Genomic DNA, 19770 nt, shown 5'->3' on the forward strand with positions numbered 1-19770 from the left:
CACAAGCTGTCCATGCAGAGGCTCACAGGAGACATCACAGCCACATCAACTTGCAGGCCACGTGAGTCACCATGACAGTGAAAACCTCAGAGACATCCTCCAATCCCATTGAGTTGCCCCAGCTGATAGACATTTTACGGAACAGAGAGCTGTCTTGATCAAGCCCTGCCAAATTGCAGATTCACAAACGAATTCACAAACAATTTTCCCATTTTCTTGCTGTTACTGATTTCTAGTTTCATTCCACTGTGGTTGGAAAAGATACTTGGTATGATTTCGATCTGAAATTTGCTAAGATTTGTTTTGTGACCTGATATGTGATCTATCCTGGAGAATGTTCCATGGCTACTTGAGAAAAATGAATGTTCTTCCACTGTTGGGTGAACAGTTCTGTATATGCCAGCTAGGTCCATTTGTTATACAGGTCCAATTGTTAAAGTCTACTGCTTCTTTACTGATTTTCTGTCTAGATGTCCTATCCATTATTGAGAGTGGGGTACTGAAATCTCCGATTATTATAGTGCTATCAATTTCTCCTTTCAGATCTATCAGTGTTGTTTATACTTAGGTGCTCTGATGCTGGGTGCATTTATAATTGTTATGCCTTCCTGTTGAATTGACCCTTTGTCATTAAGAAATGACCTTCTTTGTCTCTAGAGACAGTTTTTGAATTAAAGTCTATTTTGTTGATATAAGTATTAACCACTCCTGCTCTCTTTTGGTTGGCGTTTGCATGGACTACCTTTTTCCATCTCTCTGTGTGCCCTTGAATCTAAAAGTGAGCTTCTTGTAGACAGCATACAGTTTGATCGTGGTTGTTTTTTTTTTTTAATAATCTATTCAGTCATGCTGTATCTTTTTATTGGGAAGGTTAGTCTTTTTACCTTTAAAGTAAATATAGAGACAGATTTACTATTGCCATTTTGTAACTATTTTCTATGTGTCTTATTCTTTTGTCCCTCATTTTCTCCCTTGCTGTTTTCTTTTGTTTCTTTTTTTTGTACTGATAGGTTTTGATTCCTTTCTTTTTTTTATATATAACTTCTATAGGTATTTTCTTGGTGGTTACCAGGAGCTTACATGAAATAATTTGTAACAGTTATTATAAGTTCACAATGTAGCTTTACTTGCATAAAAGAACTCTGATTTTCCCTCTGCTCCCCCCATGTTACATGCTATTGATGCCTCAATTTATATCTATTTATATTATGTACCCATTAACATAATTTAGTTAATACTTATAATGGTTTTTAAAATACTTTTGTCTTTTAACTTTCTTCATAGACATAAAAGCTATTTACTCATCACCTTTATAGTAATATAGCATTCTGATTTTGTCCATATACTTACCCATACCAATGAGTTTCCTTCTTTATTATGCTCTCTTGTGCTATTTAGTGTCCTTTCATTTCAACTTGAGAAGCACAGGTTTGCTGGGTATAGTATTGTTGGCTAGCAGGGTTTTTAAATTTTATTTTATTAATTTATTAGAGACAGGGTCTCACTCTGTCACCCAGGCTGGAGTGCAGTGGCATCATCTCGGCTCACTGCAGCCTCTACCTCCTGGGCTCAAGCGATCCTCCTACCTCAGCTTCCCAAGCAGCTGGGACTACAGCCACATGCCACCATGCCCGGCTAATTTCCTGTTTATTTTTTGTAAAGACAAGGTCTCATTATGTTGCCCAGGCTAGTCTCAAACTCCTAGGCTCAAGTGATCTTCCCGCTTCAGCCTCCCAAAGTATTGCAATTACAGGTATAAGGCACTGTTTCCATCAGTACTTTGAATATATCACCCCACTCTCTTCTGACCTGCAAGGTTTCTGCTGAAATATCCACATCACTAATCATCAGGGAAATTCAAATCGAAGTCACAATGAAACAGGATGGCTACTATAAAAATGACAAGAGATAAAAAGTGTTAGTGAGGGTATGGAGAAAAGGGAACCCTTATACATTGTTGGTAGGAATGTAAATTGGTACAGCCATTATGAAAAAAGTATGGAGGTTCGTCAAAAAAATTAAAAATAGAACTACTGTATGACCCAGCAATTCTTCTTCTGGGTATATACTCAAAGAGAATGAAATCAGTACCTCACAGAAATATTTGCATTCCCATGTTCATTGCAGCATTATTCACAACAGCTAAGACATGGAATCAACCTAAGTGTTTGTCAACAGGTGAATGGATAAAGAAATTGTGGTGTGTATATATGTATATATACTATATACACACACACACATATATATAATACACATATATATACACACAATGGAATATCATTCAGCCTTTAAAAAGGAGATCCTGCCATTTTTGATAACATGGATGAACCTGGAGGACATTATGCTAAGTGAAACAAGCCAGACAAAGAAAAATATTGTATGATCTCACTTATTGTGGAATCTAAACAAGTTAAATACACAGAACCAGAAAGTGAAACTCTGGTAGTTACCAGGGGTCGGGGAGGGGGTAGGGAGTGGGGAATGGGGAGATGTTGGTCAAAGGTACAAAGTTTTGGTTAGGTAGAATGAAAAAATTTAGAGATTGAATGTATAGCGTGATGACTATGTTGACAATATTGTATTATATACTGAAATTTGACAATAGATTCCAAATATAGTAGTTTTTACTATAAAAAAACTATGTTAGGCAATGGATATGTTCATTTGCTTGACCATAGTAACATTTTCACTATGTAAATGTTCATCAAAACATCATTTTATACACCTTATATACATTAAAAACAATGAAATCAAATTCATGAACAAAATAAATGTTATTTTAAGCTACTAAATTTCAGAGTTTGTTATGCAGCAATAGAATACGAGAATACTCAGCCAACCTTATGGCCTTCCCTAACTTGTGCAATGCTATGAACAAAAATGGGCTGCACAATCCAATCCCTGGCAAAGTCTTGGCTTAGGTAAGACCCTCCATAGGCTAGGAATGCAATTGTTTAATAGGTAAAAAAAACAATACACCATGGAATCAAGAGACCTGTGTCATGCACTGGGGAGCCTGAGGTTGAAACTCAGTGCCTGTGTTCTAGTCCTGGATTAGTCTCTTTGGGCAAATGGCCAATTTGTTTCCTAAGGAACTGAAAGGCATCTCTCTGGAGCAGGAGGGTGGACAGACTAAAGCCTTGGAATACTAGATGACAATGCAGTTTCAAAAACCAAGTAGAAATGACTTCTCCTTGGTACAAAGTACAAAAGTACAGGTTCTCCATGAAGCCAATGGTCCAAACTCCTGATTTTCCTCTGAGGGAACAATCCCAATAGCTCCAACTTGGGCCTTTAAAAAAAGTCCTCAGCCTGATTTTATCCACATCCCCCTAAGTTCTCTGGCAAACACAAGCTTGGCTGCTTGAATCAGACAAATCGGAACCCAGCTTGGAAGCAGTCTCTTCCACCTCCCTCCAGACTCCACCTGCTAGTTGGCCAAAGCCCTGTCTAGTTATTTCCCTGGAAGAAGTCTTTCCAGCAAATGTAAACAGATCTAAGAAGCCATCATCTCTTACTCCTCCCTAGTTAAAGGAGGTTCAAACCTTTCTCTCAGGAGACAACTGTTTCCTGTCTCAGGCTTCAGAGAGCTGAAGACTGGACATCCAGTGGCCTCCTCAGCCTCATGGACTTGATTTCTCTGCTGGCTCCTTCCTCACCTTGGTCTTCATCTCAGGTTTCCCTGGAGAATACAGTTGTCTTTCTTTGAAAATATTTTCTCCAGCTTCTCACTAAATTCTTATTCTACTTCTTTTAGAACAAGGCTGGCAACTTTTTCTGAAAAGGGTGAGACAGTATATGTTTTGGGCTTGTAGGCTATACGGTCTCAGTCACACTACTTAACTCTGCTGTTGTAGAGCAAAAGCAGCCATAGATAATACATAAGGGAATGGGCATAGATGTGCTCCAATAAAACTTTATTTACAAAAACAAGCAGTGGTGGATTTGGCCTATGGGCTGTTTGTTGAATCCTGTTTTAGAATATTTGGCTATGTTTCTTCATTTCCTTCAGGCCAGGAAAAAAAAACATTCAATGAATCCAGCTCAAGCTGCATTTTCCTCTGAGTGAGAGTAAGGAGGCTGGGGCTGGCTGTGCTTCTCTTACAGTGCCATGGTCACCAAGGCCAGGGCAGCTCTGGGGACATGTGATTCAGAAATGGCATCTCAGTGTCTGCTCCTGGCTGAGAGTGACTTCAGAGAGGATGTCATCTAGGTGCTAAGGCCTTGGGAGGGGTAGCTCATTTCTCCCACCCAAATCTGTACCAGAAAATCTTCACTTCTGATCTAACAGGAAATAGGATTCGTAGCCTAGTCCAGCTATCATGTTCAGAGGAGGATCAGTTTCTTGGACTTGGTGATATTTGCTTTAAAAAAATACAGTTATTGACATAGATTCAACACTGTTTATAGGGTTGATATGACAACCAAATCCCATGCTGAAGCCTGAAAAAAGTAGAACAATTGGACTGAATAATCCCACACCAAGGAGAGCAAACAAGAAGGCTATTTTTAAGCTGATTTGATCAATGTATTTTTTTTTTTCTGAGATGAGTCTCGTTCTGTCGCCCAAGCTGGAGTGCAGTGGCGCGATCTTGGCTCACTGCAACCTCCACCTCCCAAGTTCAAGCCTCGTGCCTCAGCCTCCTGAGTAGCTAGGATTACAGGCACATGCCACCATGCCCAGCTAATTTTTGTGGTTTTAGTAGAGATGGGATTTCCCATGTTGCCAGGCTCATCTCGAATTCCTGATCTCAAGTGATCCGCATGCCTCAGCCTCCCAAAGTGCTGGGATTACACGCGTGAGCCACTGTGCCCGGCCTAGCAATATATTTCTTGATAAGCAGTATGACTTAGCAGAAGGTCTCTGCCCCTATGGTGAAGCATCCTGCCTGGATAACAGGAGTGACATTTCTGAACTGGTATTCCTTCTCTAGCCCCAGATAAGTTTCCAGAGGCCCTAGCCACGTAATTCATATTTATAACCCCCAGCACCTAGCACAGTATTTAAATTTTTTTTGTATTCATATAAATGCCATGACCTGAGTGTAAGAGGTTTCTCCCTCCCAATTCTGTTTCAATGGGCTGTTTTCCCAGAATTCAAAACTGCCCTTCATGTGGCACGTTATAAGAGTGCAGGAATTTCAGCTCCATTCAGCCCCATGCCTAAACGAAGAAAGGAAAAGGCTCATTGCCTCTTAAAATCAAGACATACACTGTTGCTTTCTAAAACATTCATATCCTCAAGAATCAATGAAAGGCAAATCGTTCATGAAATTAAAGCTGAGGAATTCCTTCTATCTCAGGGTCTGTACAAATTGTCCTTCCAGATTTTGAAACCATGGAAGGATTAAAAAAACCCTCTTGGTTTCCCTTTAAATACAAACCCAGCACCAATTTTGCTTTATGGTCCTGTGGAAAAACTAGAAATGACAAGTTCTGCTGTCTTGGGTGTTTTTTTTACTCCATGGCTCTGCAGTTTGCAGAATTATCCCCTCTGCCTAAAGGCAACATTTTAAAAAACATGGTATATATTCATGGGATACAGTGCCGTTTTGCCACATTGATATATTCTGTCATGGCAAAGTCAGGGCCTTTGGTGCATCCATCACTGGGCCAATGCACATTGCACCCAACAAGCAACCTCCCATCATCCACCCGGCTGCAACCTCCCCACCCCTCCATTGTCCATCATTCCACAATCTGCTTCTATGTGGACACATTATTTAGCTCCCACTTATAAACGAGAACATGTGATATTTGTCTGTGTCTGAGTTGTTTCACTTAAGATAATGGACTCCAGTTCCATCCATCTAAAGGCATCGTGTAGGTGATCCAGTTCAACCCCTGTGATAACTGAGCAGGGCTGACTGCTTGGTGAGGCCCTGGACCCATGGGACTCCCAGCCCAATGCTCTTCCTGGATCTGCCTGGGACTAGGTGGCCTTTTATGGGACACATTTCATGTCTCTCTATAATCACAACTTTTCATTTCAGCTCAAAACTCTCTTCTAGGGACTTTTGCACCCCAGGACTGGAAATTCTCCTTTTTCACCCTGGAATTTTTTGTGTTCTATGTTTCATTTTTCTTTTTTCAGTTGCTGTTAATTAGTCAGAAGAGGCAGAAAACAGCCAGGAAGTTCAAATAAAGGGGCTGCTGCTGTCAGAGAAAAGAAAAAAGGATGCCAGCCACATTTCTAAAAGCTGCTAAACCAGACATGGGCAGGCAACTGGGAGTGAGAAAAAAAATGCCTTAAAACCAGAGAGGATCCCAGCAAGACTTCTCCCCATCTATCTGCAAGAACATCCCCTAAATAAGGCTCCAGGTATAAGTGCACACAGCAAAGGCCTTGTACTTGATTTCCTAAATTATCTCATAAGATAAGAGAGGCTAACATTTCCTCCCCAGCCAGACACTGTCCACTGGATGTGTATAAACACCTCTCACCCCACACATACTTTTGCACAAGGTTTTCAATACGACAGGATAATACAGAAGAAAACTCAATGAGCTTGAAGAGTTTGAGGAAACCATGATTTTCTTATAAAAAGAGTTTCAGAAGCTTAGAATGCATCTTTCCCCCACAAATTGCAAAAATAAAACATTACACTGAAAAAGAAGTTTTGCACGTTCAACAGGTCACTTCAGGGCACGGTCTAACCTTTGATGAGTCCCCTCTCCTTTCCCGTTGGGGTTAACCTTGGAGAAGAAGCCTGAGACAGAGAGATAAGGCCAGACTTCTCCACTGGTCAGTGAGAAGGGTGAATTAGTTGTTTTTCTCACACATACTTCGAACTAGATGGTTTTCACATGTGTTCTGCCATGGTGCCCTCTTTGAAAAGAGTATTTACCCAGAAGCTGATACCCATAAGAGTGGGGTTGATCTGGGTGAAACAACACTGAAGGGCAGGAGCCTTTTCCCCTAACACCCCTTTCCCCTCCTGCTGAGCCAAACTGCTGCCCTGACTCCAAGTGTGCAATCTGAAATCCCCCAGTTTGCACAGTTTCAGGAGCCTGTCTGGTTCTGACGTCTGGAGTGACTCTTCTCCCTCACCTCTTCTACTCTCTCAACCCCTTAGCCTTCCATTCCTTCTGCAGAGACGTTTAAATATAATAATGAAAATAAACCTTAGAGCTGTAAATAATGGCATGTTAAGCCAGCTGGGCACCTCAGCCGGGAAACTATTACCTAATATCCAGGCTGTGCAAACAGTGGATTTCCATAGCATGAGCTATATTCCTATATGCATGCATTGAGGGGTGTGGGGTAGGAGGAGCCGTGGTGACGATTTCCAGCACAATGGAGACCTGAAGTGTATGGCTTCAACATAGTTAAAAATTACCATTAGACTAAAACAGCTCACTTTTCACTTGAAAGACAAAGTAAGACTTCTCAACAAAGCCGACACCTTTTCTTTTACCAGCTGTATTTCCTCCATCTTGTCTTTTGAAAAGTAGTCACCACAAACATACTGTGGTGTAGATATGTCACTGCAAATCACACATCATGCGCTCCTGCCCGTGGGGAATTCCCAGAGGGATTACGGAACACATTTAATTTTACAGCTCTGCTGAATCTGCCAGTGAAGAAGCTCTGATATGATGCCCAATTTTTGCCAAAGGAACTAGCCTTGTGTTCTTCCAGAAGGGCTCTTTCAACTATTTACTATTTACTAAGCATCCGCTATAGGCCAGGTACTCCACCAGGTGGTGCGCATCAATAGCAAATAAGATAAAATAGATCCCTTCCCTCACTGGGCTTCCATTCTAGAGAGGTAAATACAAAAACAAGTAAACGAAATAACACGTTCTGTTAGATGTCATGAAGGGATCAAATAGGCAGCTAAGGCCACACACGGTGGCTCATGCCTGTAATCCCAGCACTTAGGGAGGCTGAGGCAGGAGGATTCCTCGAGCCTAGGAGTTCAAGAGCAGCCTGGGCAACATGGGGAGACCCTGTGTCCAGAAAAAAAAAATTTTTTTTTTTAAATAGCCAGGCGTGGTGGCACACACCAGTGGTCCCAGCTACTTTGGAGGCTGAGATGGGAGGATTACTTGAGCCTGGAAGGTCGAGGCTGCAGTGAGCCATGATCACACCACTGCACTCCAGCCTAGGTGACAGAGTGAGACCCTGTCTCAAAACAAAGAAAAGCAGCTGAGTCAGGGAATACAGGGTAGTGGGAGAATGGTTCTCTGAGGAGGCAACATTTAGGGCTGAGACCTAAAAAATGAAGAGCTGGCCATGGGAAAAGCATGGCAAAGTGCTTTCTAGATGAGGTATCAGCATATGCAAAGCGCCTGAGGCAGGCAGAGGCCTGGTAAGTTTGAGGGTGGTGGTAATGCAGTATGTGGGTGGTGCTGGTGAGGCGGGGGCCCCATTGTACATGCTCTCATGGGCCTTAGCAAGTGTCTGGATTTTCTTCTGAGGTGGAAGGGAGCTCCTTAGCGGGAGGAGGTTATGCAGGGATGTGACCTGGTCTAGGTGACAAATGATGGTGGCCTGGCCTAGGGAGTGGCAGCAGAGATGGGGCAAAGAGAAGGGACTCGTGCTATCTGGGCTCATGGTGGTACGGCTGGCTCCCGAGTTCTGGTTATATGGGTTCTGGTTATATGTCTCCCTCTGCGACAGACAGAGGCATCTTTGGGCCTGACATGTGAGGGCCAGATACCCTAAAGATCCAGAGAGGTTCACCTGAGAGCCTGCCAGAACCCTTAGACCAGTGTTCTCCAACCTTTATGGCACCAGGGACCAGTTTTGTGGAAGATAATTTTTCCATGAATGGGCGGTGGAGGGGGTGGAATGGTTTCGGCACAATCTAGATCCCTCACATGTGTAGGGTTCATGTTCCTGTGAGAATCTAATGCCTCTGCTCATCTGACAGGAGGGGTGCTCAGGCGGTAACACTCGCTGGCCCACTGCCCACCTCATGCTGTGTGGCCGGACTGGTACTGGTCCAGGACTTGGGGACTCCTGCCTAAGATGGTGCCATTGTGTCCCACCAGGGAGCCCACCCACGGGCCCGCAGAGACGGGGCCCCCCTCAGAGGAAAGGATGTGGAAAGGCAGCAGAGCACCTGCTTCCTCAGAGCCCAGGTCAGACCTGCTCCCATGACGGCCTCATCCCCTCCTCACAACACCAGGAAGCCGGCTTCCCAGGAAGGAAACAGCAGGATCCAGTGCTGCCTCATCATTTCCGGGCTTCTCACATTTCCCTCATGTAATCCCACAACCACCCAGAGACAGGCAGAGCAGCCGACAGCACCCCCAGTGACAGGTGAGGAAACAGGCTCTAAAGGGTGAGTGCTCTGGGCCAGGGCCCTGATCTCACTGCACAGCCTGTGCTCCTTCCCCAGAGAGCCCAGGGAGGAAAGAAGCCCCGGAGTTCTGGAGGTGTGGGCTGTATCGTGTGTCTATTATTTTCTATTGCTGCAGTAATAAGTTACCGGAGTTCAGCTGCTCAAAATAACATAAATCTATTACCTCACAGTTCTGTAAGTCAGAGGTCGGTGGGTTGTCTGGGTCCGCTCCAGGTTCTACAGGCTGAAATCAAGGTGTCAGCTGGTCTGGGCGATTATCTAGAGGCCCTGGGGGAGAATCCACTTCCAGCTTTGTTCAGGTTGTTGGCAGCACCTGGTTCTGTGTGGTTGTAGGACTGAGGCCCCGTTTCCTTGCGGATAGTCACCTGGAAGCCTCTCCCAGCCCCTAAGGTTGTCCACATTCTTGTCACATCACATACTCCATCTTCAACATCAGCAAAGGCATGCTTCAAGTCTTTCTGACCTCCTATTCTGCCTCATTCCTCCCACCTCCAGCTGGAGGAAGTTTGCTGCTATTAAGGGCTCGTGTGACTAGATTGGACCCACCTGGAAAATCCAGGCTCCTCTCCCCATTTGGAAGTCCATCACCTTAATTACAACTGCAAAGTCCCTTTGCCACATAATGTATCCAAATCACAGGCTCCAGAAATTAGGGCATGGACATCTTTGGTGGGCCATTCTGCCTACCGCTGTGAAAGACCTGGAAGCCCAGCTGTAGCCAGGTCTCTTTGGGGGCCTGCTGAGGAAGCATGAGAAGAGATAATTTTCAGAGCCCTATTCTGTGTACAGGGATTGAAGACACGGCCTCTGTCATCACCACTGGTATGCTCAGCTGATGAGGAGGGATAAGGGACCTTCAGGTGACCTGTCCAAGGACAGCATTGCTCCTTTCCCAGCACACGGACCAGCCAGGACTTACCATGATTGTTTCATTTAGTTCCATACCCTCTGTCTCAGCAGCTGAGACCAACTAGCAATTAATTAGGAGTCAACTCTCTGGGGGTATCACACAGACTCTCCAGGGACTCACCTGCAAAGGCCCCTGCAACAAGCTCTTTCTTAACTGGCCTCCCCATACCCAGGCACACCAATCTCCCTGAGGCACATCTCCGATCTCCCCAAACTGCAAAAGATGCCATAGTCTGTCCACCGTAGAATCACATCCAACTCCTCAGTCAGTGAACAAGTGGCTTCAGACTGCATGACTGAATCTCCAGTCCAGACGGCCTCTCCCCTTTCCCTCACTAGATATTCAGCCACGTGAGAGACCTTTAGCATCCATCAGCCTCTCCATTCCCTGAGGACCCAAATCCTACTTCTCCTTTAAGGCTCTGGCCAATTCTCCCTTTCCCCATAGAACACCTCCTTCTCCTCAGCCAGAAGTGGCCTCGGCAGTGAAATTTTTACACACTAATCTAAATCTCACTTTGTAAATTATTCCTGGACTGTCTGTGAATCCACTGAAGGCAGCAATGATTTATTTTTTCATCAAGGTCTTATATAAAGTAGACACACAATTGAATTGCTTCCAGCTTTATAGTCTTTTTAAATACTCCTCTGGTTAATGAAAAAAAGGTTGTCTTTTTCCTGCTATCAAATATGCCCCCCTTTCTGACAAGACAGATGCAGGTCTTTGCTTTCCTTAAATTCCGAAGGTGAAATGTGTGCCCATTAGTCTGTATGTCCTACGGAGGCTTGTAGCATTCAAGCTCCACCGTCCCCAGAGCGCCCAGAATCCCAATCCAATCTCAGCATTAGCGGCAATCCCACTATTCACTCACCAGAGCCTAGTGCCAAAGCCCTATCCTGGAACCCGTCTTTTCCCAGGACTATGTACCCTACAGAGGGAAGGCTTGGTCTCCTGCCTGTCCTGCACATTCCTAACTCATAGCAAAAAGCCTCAGATTAATCAGTAAGCCTGTACTTAACATGTACTGGTCACTGTCTCCATGTCACACACACAGTCTGTGCAGCAATTCCACTTTAATTAGGCCATCAGTGGGGGCAGACCCCAACTCTAAAAGGTCATCATGATTTGATCCACCCTTCTGTATAGTCCTGGGTACCAACATGGGCTCAGTGAAGAGATCAAGGCATTTAAAGTAGTGGAACCCTAATGTTATCTGGCAACATGACCTAGAGAGTTCTGATGAATTTATTCCTTCCTACGAAAGAGGTGAGATGCTCTGTGACAAACTGTTGTGTATATATACACAGGTTAAAGATCAGCTCTGCTTCCTGCAGTGGGCCTCACTCTCAGAATCTTTCTTCCCCCTCAAACTGAGCCAACATCTGGAAGATTGTCTTTTTTTTTTTTTTTTTCATAACCAGGAAAAGGACACTAAGCAAGAACTGCTCTCCCAGAACTTTTCTCAGGCTCCTGGACAATCTTCCCAATCTAAGAACAATTTTTTCTTTTATTTTAATTTCAACCAAAGAATCACATGGTTAGAAAAATAATAACCCCCTGCCACACACCTTGCCATAGTGAGTCCTCCTCTCCAGGGGCAACCATTATTACTCATTATTACCCATGTCCATTTATGTTTCTTTTGATGATTATTTCCATATCTCTAGAAAACATGCTGATACTACTACTCTTTGATTTATCAGATCTAGACATTATTTTACTAAATTCCTTCCATGATAGACAGGAATTTATCTCACATAATGATCCCCACTCCTTCACCTCCATAATTTTGATGGGCAAATTATTAGTTTAACTCCTCTACTGTACCAGTTCTCGAACTTTAGCTGCATGAGAATCACCCAGCCATCTTGTTAAAACACAGATTGCTGGCTGGGCACGGTGGCTCACACCTGTAATCCCAACACTTTGGGAGGCCGAGGTGGACAGATCACCTGAGGTCAGGAGTTCAAGACCAGCCTGGCCAACATAGTGAAAACTTATCTCTACTAAAAATACAAAAATTGGCCAGGCATAGTGGCGCGTACCTGTAATCCTAGCTACTCAGGAGGCTGAGACAGGAGAATCACTTGAACCTGGGAGGTGGAGGTTACAGTGGGCCGAGTTCCTGCCACTGTACTCCAGCCTGTGTGACAGAGGATTCTTTGTCTCAAAACACAAAAACAAAAACAAAAACATAGTTTGCTGGGGCCCACCCCATGAGCTTCTGATTCAGTGGGTCTGGGGTGGGCCCAAGAATTTTCATTTCTCATAAAATCCCAAGAGAGGTTGATGCTGCTGGTTCAGGAATCACACTCTAGGAAGTGTTGCTCTACTGATGACCTCCACAATTTTAAGCAAACAGTGATTTCCTGTTTCATCAAGTTTTGCAATCTCTTGCCTCACCAATTTAAAAGATTAAGATGTAAAGAAAACTTATTCTACTTTTACCTTTATATAATCAAGTTTAATGACATTTGCATTTTATGCTATCACCATAGCTCTGATTTTGGCTTAACTACAGATATTGAAAACCAATAAATAGTGCTAATTTTATTATGGTTCATGATTATTGCTCACAGTTGAGCCAAGACAAGTGTCATGATTATATATCCTCCTCTACAGTTGCAAAGTTAAAGTCCAGGAATATCCAACTTCTACTTCAGATAGAATATTTCTAGGATCAACATTGTTTTATTCTTTATACTCTTCTACTTACTCAAAATCCTACCACATTTTAAGTTTTTGTGTGCTGTGCTTCCATTTTCATTTGTCTTAAGAAATTCTTAAATTTCCCTTTGAATTATTTCATTAACCCAATGGTCATTCAGGAACATGTTATTTAATTTCCAGCTATTTGTGAATTTTCTGAAGTTCCTCCTGTTAATGATTTCAAGTTTTATACCATTGTGGTCAGAAAAGATACTTGATATTTCAAGGTTAAATTTATTAAGACTTATTTTGTGGCCTACTATGTGATCTATCTTGGAGAGTGTTCCATGTGCAGTTGAGAAGAATGTGTATTCTGTAGCTGTTGGATGGACTGTTGTGTATATGTCTGTTAGATGTATTTGTTCTAGAGTGTAGTTTAAGTCTGATGTTTCCTTATTGATCTTCTGTCTGGATGATCTGTCCATTGCAGAAAGTGGGGCATTGAAATTCCCTAATATTAATGTATTGCAATCTATCTCTCTCATAAGATTTATTAATATTTGCTTTACATATTTAGGTTCTCTGGTGTTGGGTGCATGTATATTTACAATTGTTAAGTCCTCTTGCTGAACTGATCCCTTTATCATTGTATAATGATCTTCGTTGTCTGTTTTTACAGTTTTTGACTTAAAGTCTATTTTACCTGATATAACTACTCCTGCTCTGTGTTGGTTTCCATTTGCATAGAATTTTTTTCATCCCTTTGCTTTCATTTTATGTGTGTCCTTACAGGTGAAGTGAGTCTCTTATAAGCAGCATATAGTTAGGTCTTATTTATTTATTTATTTATTTATTTTTTAATCCATTTAACCACTCCATGTCTTTTGATTGGAGAGTTTAATCCATTTACATTTAAGATAATTATTGATAAATAAGGACTTACTACTGCACTTTTATTGTTTTCTAGTTGTTTTGTAGATCCTTTGTTCCTTTCTTCCTTTCTTGCTATCTTCCTTTGTGGTCAAGTGATTTTCTCTAGTGGTATGGTTTGGTTCTTTGCTTTTTTATTTTTATGTTTGTATTACTATAAGTTTTTGCCTTGTGGTTACCATGAGGCTTACAAAAAACATCTGATAGTTATAACTGGTTATTTTATCACATTTTAATTTGTTTTATATTTTAACCATGACATAGAGACAGTCCCCAACTTATAATGGTTCAACTTACGATTTTTTGACTTCACAAAGGTGTGAAGGTAGTATGCATTCAGTAGAAACCATACTTCGAATTTTTTATTTCAAAAGCTTTTCCCAGGGTAGCAATATGTGGTACAATACTTCTTGTGATGCTGGGCAGTGGGAGTGAGCTGCAGGTCCCAGTCAGTTACAGGATTAGAAGGGTAAACAACTGATAGCTTTCTACAGAACACCATGCCTGCTAAGCCATCAACAAGTGTCAATACCCCAGTGGCTTCTACCAGCTATTCTTGAGACTCATCAGGAGAGAAACGGATGACCCTGTTACAGTAGTAGCCCCATAATCCAGCAGTTAATTTTAGTTCAAATATTCTTTAGGTCCAGTGTGCTTTCAGCTGTGTGTGTTAATGGTGAGTACCCATAACCATTTTGTTTTTCATTTTCAGTATAGTATTCAATACATTACATGAGATATTCAACACTTTATTGTAAAATAAGCTTTGTGTTAGATGACTTTTGCCCAACCGTAGGCTAATGTAAGTGTTCTGAACACATTTAAGGTAGGCTAGGCAATGATATTCAGCAGGTTAGGTGTATTAAATACATTTTCAAATTATAATATTTTAAATTCATGATGGGTTTATTGGGACATAACCCCATCGTGAGTCAAGGAGAATCTGTACAGGTAATTATCTTATTTTTATTTTTCTGAGAGGTCTTGATTGCCTTTATTTTTTTCTTACCCATAAAAGAAACATATTCAATCTGCACTGTATCCTGAATATTTGCCACTTGCTCATCATTCTATTGCTTAGCTTCATTCTTCTGGAAGTTAATTGGTCTCCTCTTCTCAACTGACTTGGCTGCTTTTTAGACTTGCTGCAGTTATCATTCTGGGATTTCTTGTCATTAGACTTTTGAGAGTTAGTTCCAGAGTTTCTTGTATCCCACATCTTGCTCCTTCTGGTTGTCATTTTTGTTTTGTTGAAGTACAAGATAATTTCCTTGGAAGAGTTACTAGGGAGGTAAACTTTCTGGGTTCTTGCATATCTGAAAAGTGACTTTATTTTTACCACATACTTTGATTGTGTGGCTGAAAACAAAATTCTAATTTCAAAATCATTTTCCCTCAGAACATTGAAGCCTTTATTTCACCAGAGTTTAGTTTCTAATCTTGCTTATAAAAAGTCTAATGGACTACTCAGTCTGACTCTCATTCTGTTGTAAGCTGACTTATCCTCCATGATCAACATTCCTGCATTCTTTGCCCTCAAAACATTTAGAATTTTCCCTTTGTCTTTGGAGCACTGACATTTCAAAATGATGTGTCTATGATAATTTTGGTTTATCTTGATTGTAAATTGTTGTTTACACCAATTTTAAAAAATAGTCTCTCTCTTTAACTCTGAAACATGCTATTCTATTATCACATAATTTTCTCCCCCTTCTTTCTCTTTTCTTATTACTGGTATTCTTACTTTCTAGTATTCTTATTACTTGGAGATATAGGACCCCGTAAATTTATTCTTTAGCTTTCTTTTCTACTTGTCTTTTAGCACTTCCATTGGGAAATTATTTACCATTATCTTCTAATACTTCCACTGAGTTTTTGGTGCTGCAAATATATTTTTAATTTTTAAGAACACTTCCCTTGCCTTTCATTCCTCCCTTTAAAAAGGAACAGAATCCCATCCATTAGAAAATGAAAAGAATGGAATATATTCCTAAATCTCCTTGTGTCTACAGCATATACATGAAGATGTTGCGTTTTTAAAATTTTTTTAAATAATCTCTTATATTCCCTAAATCATTTGTTTCCTTTTAAGTTAGTTATTCTACTGGTTTATTTTAGCCTTTCCTTTCATGCACCAAATTTTCCTCAATCTTGGGTTTCCTTGGTTGTCCATTCATATTTCAAACTAAGGCAAAAGGACTGAGTAGAAAATCTGTGAAAGTGTTTGGGTGGATTGTGGGAGAGAAAACTAGCTCTTACGTTGGTGACTTCAAATGCCAGAAGTGAGGATTTCTTTTCCGAGAATGAGGCTGCCCACACTATCTTAAACAGTTTATTCAACACTTTAGAGAAGACGATGCCTGGCTGCTTGCTATTCTGCATGCCTGAAGCATGTAGGGATAGGGACAACGGTGAAAAGTCAACTCTAACCCTTCTTCATACGAACCTTCACATTTCACTGACCTCCCTCAATAACACCACCACTTTCAGTCCCACTTCTTACTGTGGCCCCCTCTGTAACTGTTGGCCTGGCTGTGACTGCAGCTTCTCTGTTCCCTGGGTAGGCAGGAAGCCAGCTCTTTCATGTATAGTTCAAGTTCACCCACTAACACTCTTCCATTTACTTCACTCATACCAGAAAATTACTGGACTCTTTCATTAGCTGATGCCATTTCTTTCACAGTGTTGTCCTCCCTGTTCTGATCTACTCATTTATAATCATTGCAGTGGGGTCCCAGAAGGCACAGACATCAACATTTGTGCTTGGTTGGCCATCTTGAACCAGAAGTGACCAAGAACATCATTTTGACACTAATCTGTCCCTCCATCTCTGGCTTTGATCGGGCTGCTTAAATCTAAAAATGTCAGTAAAGGTTCTAAGATGCTTTTCACTAAAGAAAGTCCACATCTGTGCCACTGACAGACTTGCAGGAATGAGAGTTAGGTTCACTGTGGAAAGTATGGCCAGGCTAGCAAGATGCTGGACAGAGTAGATGACTACCTCATTGGGTCAATTCAGAAACAAACAAGCACAGAGGACCCTGAAATTCTTCCCAGGACCCCAAGTCTGGGTAACTTCCATAACCCAAGTATGGGTAAGTTTATCAGTCCAGTAAGATTTGACCTTAGAAAGCAGAATAATTCTAGAACTAGAGACCAATTATCTAGGAGTTACCATAATACCATGCTTTACTGTGTCCCCAGGCCGACCTCTTCTCCCTACTTCCCTGTCAGGAGGGGACCTAGGTCTGTACTTCCCAGTCAAGGCAGAAGCCATCAGCTTCCCGCCCTGCCTCTTCACCTTATCTTCTACTCTTCTCTAGCCTTCTCCACACCTCAGCCTAAGGCCAGCCCATCTACTCTGCCCACCTGCTTAGATGCCACCACCAGGTGTCCTCCCTCACTCCCCCAAGTATCAATGGCCAGTGGGACTTAAGGCCACTCTCCTGGGGCACTTGTGTTGTGAAAGAAGGTTCATGTTTTAAATCAAAACCTCTTGGCAGCATTCCCCAGAGGGTGTGTTTTGATGTGTAGTGGGCACTGTGAACTGTGGCCCATCCCCTGGCTGATGTGTGTGTAGGCTGCTTACAGCTCACATCTGCATTCTTCTCTAGAGAACCACCCTCAGCTGAAGGGATCTCCTTTCAAGGAGAGTTACACTCCCCTTCCACCCCACAGCCAGTCAATGGCTGAATGATATTGGGCACAAAAGGGAAGCCCTCTTGCCTCAAGGCGAGGACAACTCTTTGGTGTAATTTTTGTTCCAGAGTCCCTCAGCCAGACTTTATGAGACCACAACCATGTTGAGCCCCCTGCCTTTTCTTTACAGGTTTTCCCTAAGAGCACAGCATCATTAGACCATGTGTTCCCAATTCCCTTTCTCAGGCCCTGCTTCTAGGGAATCCCACTTAGGATGATGGGAAAGAGGCTTTGGGAGATAATGCGATGCCTTGGTAAAAATCTCAGCACTTATGTGAACACCTAGATGATTATCTCAAATCCCAAACACTTCTCTGTGGTTCAGTCTACAACTCTAATCTACAAGGCATGGGTCACAATCTGCTAGTTTTCCCCACACTTAGAGTGGTCTGAAGCACTGTGAAAGGTGGTTCCACAGCTTTGCCCCAACCCTGCCTAGGAGGCTGGGTTAGCCCACAGTTTTTCCTGATCTTCTGCAGGGTTCTGAATCTGTGGTCATCTTGGGTTTCAAGAAAAGATTTGAAACAGACTTGGGATTGCAGATTCCTTGCATATTTCCTGCACTGCACTCAGTGCTGCACGCCTCAGAGCTGGCCAGCGCTGCGGCACAGAATCAGGCACAGGCTCACTCCTACCTCATACGAGTGATGCACCCAACATCACACCAAAGCTTCTCTACACAGCAGCACATCCCAGAATCTGATGAGTGTGGACCACCTGTACTTGCCCCAGTGCTCTGGTTTCCAGGGACTCTTGGGTTGAGCATTCTGTAACTCAACTGCCAATTCAGCAAGCTACCGTTCTTGCTTCTTCACCTCACTCATTCTCCCACCAATAAAACATTCATTAAGCACCTACTATCCACCAATCTAAGCTCTGAAAACAGTCTAGGAACAGGGGCAAGTTCAGGGACCAAGTGGCCAGCCAGCTCACGACCTTGAGGAGATTGTAACTTCTAACAGCTTGAGAATTGTCTGAAAGTGTTTAAGTCCCATAGTAGTCACAAGTAACCCCTAAGATTGTTTATTTTATCATTTTGCAGATCAGAAAAGGGAGACCCAGAGAGGAGGTGTGTCCTGGCTGTGGTCTCCTGAGCAGCCAGGCCCATGGCTCTCTCAACTTTTGGGCCCTTATTTCTGCTGTGTGCAGCTGCCACCTTGGGTGCTGAGTATGAGCTTTAAGGTTCTGACCTGATTCTTTTGGGCAATCTTTTGTCCCTTTTTCCAGCGGAGAACTGGTGTCAGAGGCGGCAGTTCCCTCTCCTCCTCTCCAGTCACATGCTCACTGAGGCTGTAGGCTGCTTCAAACACGATCGGGCTGATGACGTCCTGCACCCTCCGCTGAAACAATAAACAAATACGCGCATTAACTACTAATCCTGGCTGACAGTCGTAGAGCATTTCACAGTTTACAAAGACCTTCCACATGAATTGCCTCATATGATCCTCACAATCACCCTTGTGAGGTAGGGTTTTATGACTTTCATATTTTAAATGAGGTAATTGAGGCCTAGGGCAGCTAGTGTCTTGTCCAAGGTCATTCTGTTGATGGGTGGGGGCTCTCCTTCTCTACCTTGTGTGGTGCTAAATCATCTTCTCTTGAGCATATGGAAGACATTACTTTACTCATCCTCCAAATATTCTTAGAAACCAGTTGGCAAATGGGAGAACATCTGTGCTCACTCTGCTAACCCTTTGCGTTCAGTGTTTTGATGACCAAATCTCTTTTGCATTGAGATAAATATGGATTTTGTGTTAGGACAGGGAATCCAAAGACTGAGTGGCCCAGTGTCATCCCAGAGTTAGACATCAGTGGAGGCAAGGATGAAAGTCTGATTCCTGGCCCTGTGTTCTTTCCTTCGGAATCCAAGAATCTCAAGCCCCAAGGGAATAGTAGATTGACAGTCATGATGGGAAAGGAAGGGAGGAGAGCAAACATGCCCTGAACATATGAGATGCCAGGTACTGTGCTAGGTGCTGCAGGGAGATGAGAAACACACCCACGCCCTGTGAGTGAAGGCTTGTTATCCTCCATTATACAGAAAAGGAAAGGGGAAATGCAAGGCTCAGTTCCCCAGGGCACATGTCTGGTAAAGATTTTCAGTCACATCTGTTCAGCCCTGGAGCTCTTGGCTTTTCTGCACACAGCATCACTGCCTCCTGGGGACTCTGGCCCCCACAATCTCACAAATTAGAGTTAGAGGCAGGAGTAAAGCTGGTAGGTGGTCCCACATTCTGAGACAGTGAGCTCGGCAGGGGTGTGTGTGGG

General features: G+C 42.8%; 1 protein-coding gene across 3 annotated transcripts in view; it reads right to left on the bottom strand.

The window, feature by feature from the left end:
- ITGA9 (integrin subunit alpha 9) overlaps positions 1-19770 on the bottom strand; it is a 376700-nt gene that overhangs the window by 180910 nt on the left and 176020 nt on the right. For all 3 annotated transcript variants that reach the window (XM_055283188.2, XM_063612123.1, XM_055283178.2), the window contains one exon: positions 18693-18842. In XM_055283188.2, the coding sequence (XP_055139163.2) occupies positions 18693-18842 (150 nt within the window). The remainder of the gene's footprint in view (positions 1-18692; positions 18843-19770) is intronic.

Source organism: Symphalangus syndactylus, chromosome 1 (assembly GCF_028878055.3).
Source record: "Symphalangus syndactylus isolate Jambi chromosome 1, NHGRI_mSymSyn1-v2.1_pri, whole genome shotgun sequence".
Taxonomy (NCBI): domain Eukaryota; kingdom Metazoa; phylum Chordata; class Mammalia; order Primates; family Hylobatidae; genus Symphalangus; species Symphalangus syndactylus.